Raw genomic sequence first — 14,426 nt, 5'->3', positions numbered from 1 at the left:
TTCTGTGTTCTCATTCAAGAAAAGAAAATTATAGTCTTGAGAATGTTTTGTGTATTTTTTCTGATTATAAAGTCCTGTTCAATGTTGTTTCTCTTAACATTCTGCTTTACGCTCTCCAGGCCCCTTGGTGTTAAGACAGGTGTATTCTGATGATCTGAGATCAGATTTTGGCACACAGGAAAATTACCTTCTTTACAGCTTCATGTGATGCAGTGATTTGATTTTTGGTTCTGAGTACCAGTATTTTATTTTGTACTAACATATATTCATTTCTGAATTACTTTTTATTCTGGGTTCAAGGATCAAGATTATAGGACTGGCCCAAGTGAGGAGAAAGCAAGCAAGCTTATTCGGTTAAATGGGGTGCCTGAAAATGCCACAAAAGAAGAGGTAAGTGTCTTTTTCTTTTAATTGTTTCTTTTGCTTTTTTTTTTTTTTTTTGTCAGTTAAAACATGTTTTTTAAACTGTATTTTGAAAAATTATAGATTCACAGGAAGGTGCAAAAAAATATACAGGGAATCCTTGGGTATTTTTCACCCAGCTCCTGGCAGTGTTCACATCTTGTATTAGTAGTACATACTAACCCAGGAAATTGGCTCTGGTACCATCACAGAGCCATTCAGATTTCACCAGCTCTGCACATACTCAGTGAGGGGAGAGTTGTAAAAAATATTAAGGCAAACGATCACAGTCCATGGGCCTGATAATTTGTAAGAGCCAACTGTGCTCAGTGTTCATTCTGGGCCAGGCGTTGTGTGATGCTCACAGCATTTGTTCATTTAAACATGAAGGCATACTATGAGTCGGTACTCTTTTTTATGTTTTATTTTTATTTTTATTGATTTTTTACAGAGAGGAAGAGAGAGGGATAGAGTTAGAAACATCAATGAGAGAGAGTCATCGATCAGCTGCCTCTTACACACCTCCTACTGGGGATATGCCTGCAACCAAGGTACATGCCCTTGACCGGAATCTAACCTGGGACCCCTCAGTTCACAGACCAACCCTCTATCCTCTGAGCCAAACCGGTTTTGGCTGAGTCGGTACTTTTAATCTACTCACTTCAGATAGTAAGCAATTTTGTATGCTAGGCACTGAGTGAAACAGCAGTGAATATTATAAAGTTACTGCCTCTGAGGTTAATAAAAAAGTAAGCAAAAGGTAGATAACTTCAGGCAGTAATAAGTGCTCTGAAGAAAACTAAAGTAAAGAGAGTCATGGGGAAGGACTGTTTTAGATCAGGTAGTTAGAAGGCCATCTCTGAGGAAATGTTTGTGTGTGTGTGTGTGTGTGTGTGTGTGCATACATACACACATACACACACACACACACACACACACACACACACACACACACTGAGTGGCCAGTTTATTATGCGTTCAGAGATCATCATAATCTGGCCACTCAATGTATATTGGGGGATTTTTGAGTAATTATGTTAGACTCATTCAATGGTTTTTGAATGCCAAAGTGCATTTATAAAGTAATCATAGTTTTCAATTATGTCGAGTATAAACCAGGATGGAAAATATAATCTTCAGTATTTGATTACAATTTGTATCCTCATTGTAAATCCCATGTTCTTGCAGATTCTTAACGCCTTTCGGACTCCCGATGACAGGCCTGTGAAGGACTTGCAGCTGAAGGGGTATAACACAGGTGAGTTTCCGGTGGTGCATGTGGGCTGGGTCAGGAAGGTCTGTCAGATCGCTGCAGTGTGTGCAACTCAAAATGTTTCCGAACCACAGTTAGGGTTTCTGGGAGCCTCCTGTTGGCGCCTTCGAATAGCAGCCAGCTTTAGTCTTCCTGTGACTCCTGGTGGGTGCTTTGTCCGCCCGGTGAGGATGCTGCCCCAGTTCTGGGCGCCTGGGAGATGGAAAGGGGGTGCTGCAGTATTCCTCCCTGAAGCCATGCCACAGCAGCTCCTCAAGCTGCTGTTTGTTCTTCATGCCGGGGGGTGTTTACTGTGGAGCCGAGTAGGATTCAATAAACTTACTATACATAAAAGGTTACGTTTCATTGCTTCAGCACGGAATTACAACTTTCCAGAGAAATTGTACAAATTAGTGGTTTCTGGATTTTTCAGTCTCGCTTTGAGAAGAGTCCTGCAGTCACTAGTTTGTTGAAATCCATAAATAGATGCAGAAGAACTTTGTCTTTGACCTCTGTTCTGTGGTCTTAGCTACAGATTAAACTCTTCAGAATATCCTCCTAATATTGGAGAGTACCTAGTTTCCTCAGTTCCTTCAAATCCTGTTTTATTTTTATTTTATTGTTTGAAGTATTATAAATAGTAGTACATATGTCTCCTTTTTCCCCTCCATTAACCTCCCCCCGGCCTCTCCTACCTGAATCTCCCTCCCACACCCCCACCGCACATGCTTATTAGTACGTAATTGTCAAAGGGAAGTGCCAAACACTTAAAGTATTGACCAGTATTTTTAGGACTACATAATATGAAATGGCTTAAAAATAAGGTAATATTTAAGTGATCTAACTTGCAGAATTTTACATTGAAGAAAGTAGAGCATTAATCTTTTCACAGAATTTAGATTTCAGTAATCCAAGCGAAGGAACTCTTCAAGTAAGAGCATGCCAAAGTTTTGAGGATATAGTTTACTTTTAAACAGTTTACCATGGAATGAAAGTTTTGCTTTAATAAGATAGCTGCTGCTTCAGATTGGTTCTGCAGAGGAAACTATCCACAAAAATATTTTTTTCTGCTTGAAATAGTCTGGTGCTGAAGTAAATTTACATTAAGTCCAGAAATACCTCTTCTGTGATTTGAGAGCAAACTCAGAAGCATTATTTCTCAGAAAGCTAATCATTTCTTTGTTTTAAAAGCAACTGAATTTGTGGAAAGGGAACTAGGAGTTCTGTTCTTGCATACATCACCTATGATTTTTGTTTGTTTTGCACATGCCTTACACATACTTTCTTGGCTTACTGTTATCTTTGGGAATTAAAGTGGAGTTTATAGGCTGCAGTTGCTTTTTTTTTTTAATATATTTTATTGATTTTTTACAGAGAGGAAGGGAGAGAGACAGAGAGCCAGAAACGTCAATGAGAGAGAAACATCGACCAGCTGCCTCCTGCACACCCCCTACTGGGGATGTGCCCGCAACCAAGGTACATGCCCTTGACCGGAATCAAACCCGGGACCCTTCAGTCCGCAGACCGACGCTCTACCACTGAGCCAAACCAGCTTCGGCTGCAGTTGCTTTTTAACTGCAATGGGGCAATAACCTCGGCTTTGATCTTGGTTTATGAACTGCTTTCATTAGGTATTGGCATATTTAGGAAAGTAGAGATATGTTTTTAAAAACATATTTTTATTATTTAAAGTTTTTCATATGTCTCCTTTTTCCCCCAGTGATTCCCCTTCCCACCCCCAAGGGCAAGCCCCCACTGCCCCAGTGTCTGTGTCCATTGGTTATGCTAATGTGCATGCAGACAAGTCCTTTAGTTGATATCTAACGCCTCCTCCCCCTCCCGCGTTTGTTTCTGGATCTATTTTTGTTCATCAGTTTATGTTGATCATTGTATCCATATATGAGTCAGGGGTCTTCAAACTACGGCCTGCGGGCCACATGCGGCCCGCAGAGGCGTCTGATCCGGCCCGCCAGGTTTTTTGGGCAGTGAGCGCAGCCGAGGTGTTACAGTAGGAATTAGTAGTTCATATAGTCCGGCCCTCCAGCTCTCTGAGGGACCGTGATCTGGCCCCCACTTTAAAAAGTTTGAGGACCTCTGAGTTAGATCATGTGATACTTACCTTTCTCCGACTGGCTTATTTCGCTTAGCATAATGCTCACCAGTTCCATCCATGCTATTGCAGGAAAGTAGAGATACCTTGCTGTTTAAATAACAGCAATTTAAACTCTTCATTTCTTTAGTAATTACTGATTTTCTCTTTATATTGTCAGATTTGTTAGCAGAGTAAGACAAACTACTGTATAGTGTCCACAAAGGAAGTTGTTAAACGTGCTGGCTGTGGGAGCTATTAGACTCATACGAGCTGACCAAAGGCGTTGACGCGCATGGGAAATCATCAGGACGTGGGTTTAGAAAGCCACACCTTTCAGGAGCTGCAGTCCTTTCTGGGCATTTTATGATATGAAGTGATAATGTAGTAGGTACTCTGTTTCTCCGAAAATAAGACAGTGTCTTATATTAAATTTTTCTCCCAAAGTTGCGCTAGGTCTTATTTTCAGGGGATGTCTTATCTTTCCATGCGCTAGGTCTTATTTTCGGAGGATGTCTTATTTTCGGGGAAAGTAGAGCTATCTTTTTTAAAAAATATTTTTTTAAATAATAGATATTATTTAAAAAAATAGTAGATATTATTTCTTTTTCTTTTTTAATGAAAGGATTAGATTACATCCCATATTGTCCGCATTACATCTGTGTGTGGCCAGTGGAGGGACTTTGGAAAGCAGCAGGTAGAGCCCGTTACACCAGCCCTCCCTTCCCTGCTGGCCTGCTCCTCCCTGGAAGACACTCCCAGCTCCGTCCCCGGAGCCGGCCTCCGGCCTCAGCTGCACTGCTCTCCGCTCCGCCTGCCAGGCCGGCTCCCCGCCGGGCACACAGGCTTCTCCCCCAGGCCTCCACTGCCTTCCCCTGGCCCTCGCTTGTCTTCTGGGTTTAATTTCACTTCGCAGGGGCCTTGCCTCACCGTCCCAACCTGAACCCCCATCGTTTTTCATTTTATCCTGGTTTGTTGTCACAGGGCCCAGCCCCGATACTTCTCTTCGAGGTTTTGTGTGTCTTCCTTCTCCCCCTGGAGCGTGGGCTCCGGAGCGGCAGGAGCCCGTGTGCCTGGTCCGTTCTGACCCAGTGCTTCCACCCTGCCCGCCACTGAGGGTGCCCAGTGCGCGTGGAAGGCATGTGCTTAGGACCATCAGGTGTAGGAGAACTTAACGTTTACTTCTAAAGAGCTTGTGTGAGTGTCAGCAGAAAAGGTGATTTCATAAAGGCAGTCACTTTCCTCAGGCTGCGCGGCATTGCCGCTGCTCATGAGAGGGGTGTGGGGTGGGGGTCACCCTTCAGCTGACGTAATGGGGAGCCAGTCTGCAGCACACTCGTCACTGACTCCAGGAGCATTGGGGAGTTTTTGTCTCATTCAGAGCTGTGTGAGCACAGGCCCACACTCTGATCCGAAATCTGCGGGTTCCGATGAGTGCCTATTAGGGGTGTCGAACTCAATCAGAGAAGGGGCCAAAATCTAAAATCCAGCCTAAATCGCGGGCCGAATGGTTTACTGAACAGTCATAAACTGACAATGTCATAAACTGACAGCGGAGTGCAGTGATGACAGCGTGGTGCGGGCCACATTGCAAGGCCTGGCCGGCCGGATTTGGCCCGCGGGCCTTGTGTTTGACACATGTGGCTAAGTTTTTCTGACTATGGAAAGGCTCTGTGATATATAGATCATATATGAGTTACATTCCCTAGTGGGATGTATAATAGGCATAATATTTCTGCAGCAAAATGTATGACTACGCTCATGAAGAGGACTTAAAGAGCCCGCAAAGAGCCTCAGTACAGTGGAGGTCTGGGTTTGTCTCCAGATGACCTGAATGAAAATACACCAAAAACTCGATATTTAAGGAATTTCTAGATTCTGGAGTTGCATATAAGGGATTGTGAACCTATATATATGCTGCATATATTTGAGTTTTTCTTTTGTCATTTTCAACTATATTATAGCCCCTTTTGTTGTACTTACCTTGAGTTACATGCTTATATTCCTGGGGAAAGTATCAGGAGTTGAAATGCCTTTTGGTGACAGGACATACTCTTGCATATGCATGCAATGCCACACCCCCAACAGCAAATGAAACTCCTCACGCACCTCACAGCAGGGGTGAGTCTCACAGCAGCACGCTGAGGGGAGGACACGCCCCCAGAGGCTGTTCACACGGACATGAAGGGACGCGGAGCACAGAAGCTGCATGTAATGTGCGTGTCCGCTCTTAGGAACCCCACGCCCGGAGGCTGGGGAGGGGCTAGCACTTCAGAGCTCGGCTGAGGGAAGGTGACTAGGTAATGTCACTAAGAACACAACGAAAGAGTCAGCCCTGGCTGGTGTGGCTCCGTTGGTTGGAGCGTCATCCTGTGCACTGAAGGTTGCAGGTTCTATCCCTGCTCAGGGCACATTCCAAGGTTATGGGTTCTATCCCCAGTCAGGATGGGAGACAACTAATTAATGTTTCTCTGTCTCTTCCTCTCCCTTTCTTTCTCTCTCAAACTCAATTTTTAAAAAGATGAATCAGATGTTCCCGAATGATGGTGACAGGGTAGAAAAATCATTGCATCGTATAAGCTTCATTAGGTTTCTCCCAGTAACCTACCAACTGGATTTGTGCCGCAAACTAAATGATTCCCTACCTTTGCTTGCCTCCAAGTCAAGAAGATATTAGTCATGCTGTCTTCTATCACACTCCATGCTATAAAAATTCCTGGCAGTAATGTAGATTATGTATGAATTGGTGGTTAAATAATATTTGTCTAAATATTGAGATGCGTATGTGCAAACTGCAAATAAAACATTGGATGAGTAGAACCTATGAAGAAAATTTCCCCAAAATGGTACTGTCACACTCAAGTTTAGTTTTGAAAATTGTGCAGTAATGTTATGTTAAAGGAGTAGTTTTCTATTTTGTTGTTCATATCATTATAGATAATTTGAAATTCTATATTTGTTAGAAAATGAAAACATTTCATTTTAGATTTAGGACTAATATCAACCCTAGGAAGTTCTCACTTGCTTATCATACAGTGAATATGCTTGGCAAATGTACCAGCATATCTGATGAAATGGACCTTTTTTTGGGAAACTTTAATGGAAAATAGTCCTGTATTTTATTTATTTATTTATTTTTAAAAATATATTTTAGTGATGTTTTACAGAGAGAAAGGGAGAGTGGTAGAGAGTTAGAAACATCAATGAGAGAGAATCAGCTGCCTCCTACACACCTCCTACTGGAGGGATTTTTTTGCTTCTGACACCAACCAATTCTGGCAACAAGTGGTCATCTTGTAATTCAGTTCAGTTCTGGCACCTCCAGAGTCAGTATCAGACTCGTGGTCTGCGGCTCAGTCCTGTAAGGCTGCCCTGGTTTCAGGTGCCGTCCCACACACCAGTACCGAGATACCCACACTTTTTCTTTCCTTTATTGATTTTTTACAGACAGGAAGGGAGAGGGATAGAGAGTTAGAAACATCAATGAGAGAGAAACATCGATCAGCTGCCTCTTACACACTCCCCACTGGGGATGTGCCTGCAACCAAGGTACATGTCCTTGACCGGAATCTAACGTGGGACCCTTCAGTCCACAGGCTGACAGCTCTATCCACTGAGCTAAACCAGTTAGGGTGAGATACCCACACTTTTGCTGGAGGGTCTCACATCCCCCCTTCAGGTTTGAGAATTTGTTAGAATGGCTCACAAGATTCAGGAAAACTAACAGTTTATTATAAATGACCAAGTGAAGAGGTAGGTAGGTTCATAAGTCTGCCAGTATCCTGGAATGTGGATTTGTAAACCAGCCTAGAAGCTTTCCAAATGCCATCAGTTATGGATGTTCCATTATGTAAGTATTATTGATTAACTCATTGGCCATTAATTATTGACTCGGTTTCTAGCCCTTTTCCTCCCTGGAGTTGGGGGTGAGGTTGAAAGTTCCAAGCTTCTAATCAGGACTTGGTCTCTCTGATGACCAGTCTCCATCCTGGAACTCTCCACCCGGAGTCCCTCATTAGAATAAAAGACAGTCAGTCATACACTCTTATCGCTGAGGAAATTCCAAGAGTTTTAGGAACTCTGCGGCAAGAAACTGGAATAAAGACCAAATATATATTTTAAAATATATTTTTATTGATTTCAGAGAGGAAGGGAAAGGAAGAGCGAGAAACGTCAATGATGAGAAAGAATCATTGCTTGGCTGCCTCCTGCACGCCCCCTGCTGGGGACTGAGCCGCAACCCGAGCATGTGCTCTTGGTTGGAATCGAATCTGGGACCTTTGAGTCCGCACCCTGATGTTCTATCCACTGAGCCAAACCGGTTTCGGCTGCCTGTGTCTTTTAATATCCTGATTCTTTTTTATAATTTTGTTTGGTGTTTATATTCTGGGCTTTTTCAGTCAGTCAGTACTCTCCTGATGTGAAATTCAACCACACTTCTCTATGTTAGTTGGGTTTTTCTAGATCAGTTTGCAGATAGGGCTGCTCATCTCATTTGCCTAAATAAACATGGCTGTATAATTGCTTGGTGTGGACTAACGGACTTGAATGAGGGGGCCATGTCTGTCAGCATCACCAAGTCAGCTTTTTTGGGGGCAGAGACTAAGTTGATTCTGGAGTTGGATGTTACTTATCAGGGCTTTGTTTTCTGTACCTTGTTCCCCCCTGAAGCACCTGGTTAGATTTTCTCAGATACGCTATTTGGGAACCACATGGGTAATGAAGAGACGAGTTGAATTTTACCTTTATAGGTGTTCGCCCTGTGCCTTGTTCACATTCTCAGCCGCAAAAAAAAAAAAAAAAAAAAAAGCATTCGCATTTCTATGAGAAATTGATGGTTTCAAGTTAGAAAATGGAGTAAGATGTGCTTTTTAATAGTCATGGAAATAAGCACTAAGACCCATCAGCCCAGCAGATGATGGAGGGAGGAAAAGGAAATGAAAGAGACCTTTTGTTCCTCTAGATAAGAACAAATCTGTCTGTGGGACCATGAACACGGAGTTTGCCATCTTTTCTTTAATTTTTTAGTTATCATCTTGATGGTCCCACGTGGAATGTTTAGGTCTCTGGGTGGAATGAATACCTTCTGTGTCTACTAAAACTCTTCCTGTGGATTATAAAATCTTAATTATCTCCGTGTAACAGTCCAGCCACAGTAATTACTTTTGTGTACAGTTGTGTTGCCTCTGTCATTTTTAGATTCCTGTGTCTTCACCTGTGCCCACTCACCCCTCCTCCATCCTCCACTCCCTTTCCCTCCCGGGAAGTGAGCACGGGAGGCGGGCTGTGGCTTGGCTGGGCTTCGGATGGTCTGTTTCCCAGTTTCTCTGAGTGTGAGCATTCACGGTGCTGGCTGTGCTGCTGCTATTTCAAGCCACATATTTTTCACACATCATGGCCCTTAAATAAGCAAGCCAGCCTCTTCATCTGGTGTCACCCGATGGAGCAGTCTGTCGCAGCGCGGGAGGAAGGCCGGCACGGTGGACCTACCCTGTGTGAGAGGTGGTCTGTTCTCCGCCTGGGGCTGCTGGAGTATGATTTTGACAAGGCATGGTTTCGTCTCGTGGGCTGACTTCTGTCTCTGTCCTCCGAGTTAGATATGACTTCTTTCTCTTCTAGTCCTTTTTCCTATGCTTATTTTATATAGCTGTCCTCATTTTTAAAGCTTTTAAAATATATTAAGTATCCTATGTCAAGTATTTTACCATTTTGAAATTTTTGTTGTTTTGTTTTGCTTTTTAATCCTCCCCTGAGGGTGTTATTCCATTGATTTGAGAGAGAGTGGACGGGAGGGGGAGGAACAGTGATGTGAGAGAGACACATTGATTGGTTGCTTTTGCACGTGCCCCAACCAGAGCTTCTGATTGAGCCTGCAACTGAGGTATGTACCCTAGACCAGAATCGAACCTGGGACCCTTCAGTCCTTGGGCCGATGCTCTATCCACTGACCCAAACAGGCTAGGGCTGTAATTTTTATAGCCATCTCTATAATAAGACTTTGGGTTTTGTCTTTTCAGGAGAACTTTGATAGGCAGTGTACGTCAACCTGTGAATGATTGCTTTCTAATTTGCATACTCAAGCCCACTCCCAATGGTTCTGCCATTGACATTTTACAGTAAGAATAATTTGTTGTGCTACAAATTCAGTGTTTCTTAACTATAGACACGGTCTTACCTGTGCTCGAGCATGTGGGACCCTTTCTGTAAATGGGCGATGGAGAGGTTGGATTCAGATTTCTCTGTGTCAAAGGGTGAGAGGCCATGCAGTGTGCGGTTTATAGCATCAGTTTGAATCTGGGCTGCCTGGGTTTGAAGTCTGGGTGAATGTAAGCAAATCGTTCTTTGCCTGCTTCCCATGGGTAAAGGAGGTTGGTAGCATTTGCCTCCTAGGGTAGTAAGTCTGTGAGGATGCAGTTAATGTTTGTAAAGTAAATGTAACTTGGTATCATCATTGCTTTGTTAAAACTGAAAATCCTTAAGCTACAACCATGAGTTGGACACACAAAATGCCTGGGATCGCCCTGGCCGGCTTGGCTCAGTGGACAGAGCATCGGCCGTGGACTGAAGGGTCCCAGGTTCGGTTCTGGTCAAGGGCACGTACCTCGGTGCAGGCTCAATCCAAGGCCCTGGTTGCGGTGCGTGCGGGAGGCAGCCAATCAATGTGTCTCACATCAGTGTTCCCCCCTCCCGTCCACTCTGTCTAAAAATCAGTGGGAAAATAGCCTTGTTGGTATCCTCAACAACAAAAATGCCTAGGGTCAAGATTGTGTACTTTTTGCCGAGACTGGTTTGGCTCAATGGATAGAGCGTCGGCTTGGGGACTGAAGGGACCCGGGTTCGATTCCAGTCAAGGGCATGTACTTGGTTGCGGGCATATCCCCAGTGGGGGGTGTGCAAGAGGGAGCTGATGGGTGACTCTCTCTCATTGATGTTTCTAGCTTTCTATCTCTCTCCCTTCCTCTCTGTACAAAATCAATAAAATATATTAAAAAAAAAAAAAGATTGTGTACTTATTATTTTTTAAGTTTTAGGCAGTATAATTAAACTTTAAACTTCTGTTCTCGTTAGATAGCTAAAGCTGTGGGCAGGAGAAATGGAGCAGAGCGTTGAGCTTGTGAATTAACATTAAATCTGAAGTACATTGTTAGCATACCACATTGCAGGGTTGATGGATAAAGATGCTCTCAGATGTTCCTCATGTCTCCTGTGGACCATATCTTTTTCTTCCCAGTGACTTACTGTCAGAGTCTGTTCTTTGGCGAAGTATGGATGTTGTCATGAGTGTGTCCTCCCTCCATATCTCTCTCTCTCTCTCTCTGTCTCTCTCTGTCTCTCTGTCTCTCTGTCATTCTCTCTATCTACAGATTCTGTATGTTCCTTTGGGCCACAGTATTTACTTCTATAAGCATAGGAAGAAAGCTGAAGGCTTTCCAAGTTTGGTGTTAGTTCCTGCTTCATTTCGGCAGCTGTGAGTTGCTTCCCACGCTCCTGCACTCTTTGTTGGTGTGTTATGTAGCAGCCATCACATACTTGAGGATACCTCTGCTCGTTCCGTGGCTATCCCTTATCCCTTTCTGACTGTAAACATGCATTTGAGTTTTTTCAGGAGATATCCTATATAATAAATGCCTAATATTAAGTGTCTGACCGACCATTCGACCAGTCGCTGTGACGCGCATTGACCACCAAGGGGTAGATGCACCCAACCGGTAGCTTAGCTTGCTGCTGAGGTCCAGTGGATGGGGACTGGGCAAGGTGGACCAGGTATGCTCTGGAGCCCTCCCTGACCCCGATCATGCACCCATGGGGTCCCTCGGCCTGGCCTGTGCCCTCTTGCAATCTGAGACCCCTCAGGGACCCCGAATCCATACACTGGGCCTCTAGTTTGGTGATAAACAGTACCTTAATTGCTCCTGCTATTTTACAATGTTTCCCAACAACATCCAGCCCTTTACGCATGCAGAACATTTTATGTATGAGATGTGCACTGAGTTTGATCAAGAGAATCCATTCCATTGAAAGAAATTAACAAAACAATTTCCTTTGCTAATAGGATATATACAGATACACTCACACCTTTTCTCTAAAGTAGTTTCATTTCTTCCAATAGTTACTGATCAGAGGAGGCTGATTTTGTGGTAAGTTTAAGTGGAGGTTGTAGGAGTAATGGTCAAAACTTTGAAATCGGGTAGAAAATCTGAGATTTCTAGCAGCTTTCTCTTATTCTTCCTGGTCATTTCCTAAAATTCAAAGCAAGAATTAACTTATACCGTCGTAACTTTTCTTAATGAACCTGGAGTATTCAACAAATCTTAAGTTACTATCATAAAACATTTCAGGATATTCATTCCATATGACAAGGAATCCAACCCATTTTACCAACTTTGGTCTTTTTTTTAAGTTATATTTTTTAAAACCGTAGGTCTGTTATCTTTATTTTAATGAATTTAATATGATTTGATTTGATTTTTGGCTGTTGATGTCTTTTTTGTTCGTTTGTTTTGTTTAAAGTATTATATATGTCTCCTTTTTCCCTGATTGACCACCCTGGCCCTTGATGTCTTGAATCAATAACAATATCCTATTATAAAAAAAACAAAACAAAAAAAACCCCAACATCCTATTATATTTACTTGGTACTCAAAACTGCCCTGGGTTTGTGTTTTTCTTTCCCTGAGTTGTATCTCTCATCGGAACAAACCGTATCTTTCCTTGCTGCTCGTCTGTCCAGTGCCCTCCTGACGGTGGCCTCGCTGTCCTGTGAGGCAGGGGAGGGCCGTGGGCGCCCGTGGAGCGCTGACAGTGCGTTTGCACGGTCAGAGGCGGCATCGCGGGAGTCCCAGGCTGGTTGGGGTTAGAGGTCAGCAGCCTGTAAATCCCATGAATGCGGTCTCATGGGTCACGAGAGCCGCAGACGGCACTTGATCAGGAGCAAGGTGAAGGGAGTGTTATAACTAATGGTACGTACAGTCCTTCGTGTGTATTGATTGCTAACCACAGCTGTCTCTCCCCAGCCTGCCCACCGCACATCTTTGTGCATAAGCACGATTTTGGACCCAGCTCTTTGTACTTATTTATGCTTTTACACTTCTTCCTTTTGTAAAGATTTAGCTGGTTTATGACTTGAGGTGAAACGAGAAAAAAAGCGGAGGCCTGAAATGGTCTGCCCCGGCCAACCAGAAGCCCCCGTGGTATCCAAACAGATAGTTGCCTCAGTCTGTCAGCACCTCTGTCTTTGAAGGCGGTTTCTGCTTGAGAAGTGGTGACTATCAGCATAGCTTTGGGATCATTGCTTCTCCTTTCTCTCTCGGGATGCTTTTTTTCTCAGATACTTTCCTATTCTTATTGACTTTCCCCCCAGAAGATTCAGCCTGTGGTTAAATGTTTGGGTCCCCTTTCTGTGGGATGCCCCTCTCTGGAGCTTCAGTGCTATGGAGCACAGACATCTTCTTGGTTCATAGGAAAAGCCATCTTTGGAATGACTATCCAGAGACATCCAGACTTTTCTTCAGTACTTTTTTCTGTTTGGAGTAGCAGCTTTGCCTAGTGTAGGGGAGGGGGGCCAGTTGGGAGGGCTTGTGTTTAAGGGGTTCAGAAACGGGATTGAAGTGTGTTTTTTGTTTTTGCAAGGCACTAACACCACTCCCGTCTGTATTTAAATGCTGTCCCCAGGTTACGACTATGGCTATGTCTGCGTGGAATTTTCACTCTTGGAAGATGCCATCGGATGCATGGAGGCCAACCAGGTTGCTTTATACTTCGGTCAAATGATGCTGGAAGGATATATTTTTATGTATGGGGCGGGAGGGTTTCAAGTGATTAAACTTTGGAAAGGAGCCAAAAGTTCATATTTGCAGCATACCACATGCCACCAAAAAGCGATGATGAGGAGAAACGTACAGAGGGCGGGAAGGTCCTCTGGAAGAACTAGAGGGCGCGGAGTGCGTTTAACCCGAAGCCCAGGTGTAGCGGGACTCTACGGCGGAGACAGTGGGTGGGGATGACAGGCCTGGAGCGCTTCCTCCCGCGGAGGGTGCCTGAGGGTCCAGCACAAAGAACGGCCCTCGGTGTCCTGATCTCCAGGAACCGCCCGGCACAGGCATTCGGGTCAGCCTCTCTCCAGACCTAGGGTGAAGACCGCTGACGGAAACGGCTGAGGCACTCGTCCTGCCTCGTGTGCTGCCTTCCGGCAGGGGCCATCGGGGAGGAGAGGCGGGCTGATTCGTGTGGGTTGCACTGATCGTTGCTCTCTGCAAATTGGAGTTTTGTACTCAAGGTTGGGGCTGCATATAGTCAAAGCTGGTGACTGAATCTGTGCTTCCCTTCGGTGTGAGACACCCAGGTGTGTTCAGCTTGCCACCCAGCTCTCCTGTCCGAGTCTTTTACCAAACCCTGCCTGGTGGTTTGGGAGGAATTAGGAAACGGATAGACTCCTTCTTGTCCTGGTGTTTCCTTGGGGAAAGTTTTGTGTGCTGTTTTTTGTGGGGTCTTAGTTTCTCCAACTGTACAGGGGGAGAAGGAAGCGTAGCGATACAGTTTGGCTTTAGGCACCCGCTGCCCGTCCCTACCGGCGAGGGCGGCGCTCCCAGAGCCTCGGACCCGCTCTGCTGGAGAAGACGGTGTGCTCGGGAGCGGCCCTCTGGGCGGCCTCCGGCCCTTTCGTCAGCTTTGTCCCGACCAGCT

The 14,426-nt window shown here is 44.5% G+C and overlaps 2 protein-coding genes across 15 annotated transcripts in view; one reads left to right on the top strand and one right to left on the bottom strand.

The window, feature by feature from the left end:
* The window catches only part of TRAIP (TRAF interacting protein), a 164,651-nt gene that overhangs the window by 83,942 nt on the left and 66,283 nt on the right, over window positions 1–14,426 (bottom strand). The gene's annotated exons all lie outside the window — the stretch shown is intronic.
* The window catches only part of RBM6 (RNA binding motif protein 6), a 62,320-nt gene that overhangs the window by 12,361 nt on the left and 35,533 nt on the right, over window positions 1–14,426 (top strand). For 9 of the 14 annotated variants that reach the window (XM_084902393.1, XM_084902395.1, XM_084902382.1 and 6 more), the window contains 3 exons: window positions 301–390; window positions 1,591–1,660; window positions 13,416–13,489. The exons of 2 other annotated variants lie outside the window; for them this stretch is intronic. In XM_084902393.1, the coding sequence (XP_084758519.1) occupies window positions 301–390; window positions 1,591–1,660; window positions 13,416–13,489 (234 nt within the window). The remainder of the gene's footprint in view (window positions 1–300; window positions 391–1,590; window positions 1,661–13,415; window positions 13,490–14,426) is intronic. 3 more of the 14 variants (XM_084902387.1, XM_084902385.1, XM_084902383.1) reach the window with 1 other exon arrangement.

The sequence above is a fragment of the Pipistrellus hanaki genome (genome assembly GCF_964339955.1).
Source record: "Pipistrellus hanaki genome assembly, chromosome: 13".
Lineage (NCBI taxonomy): Eukaryota > Metazoa > Chordata > Mammalia > Chiroptera > Vespertilionidae > Pipistrellus > Pipistrellus hanaki.
The sequence above is the reverse complement of the archived record's forward strand: the minus strand, read 5'-3'. Positions and strand labels throughout refer to the sequence as shown.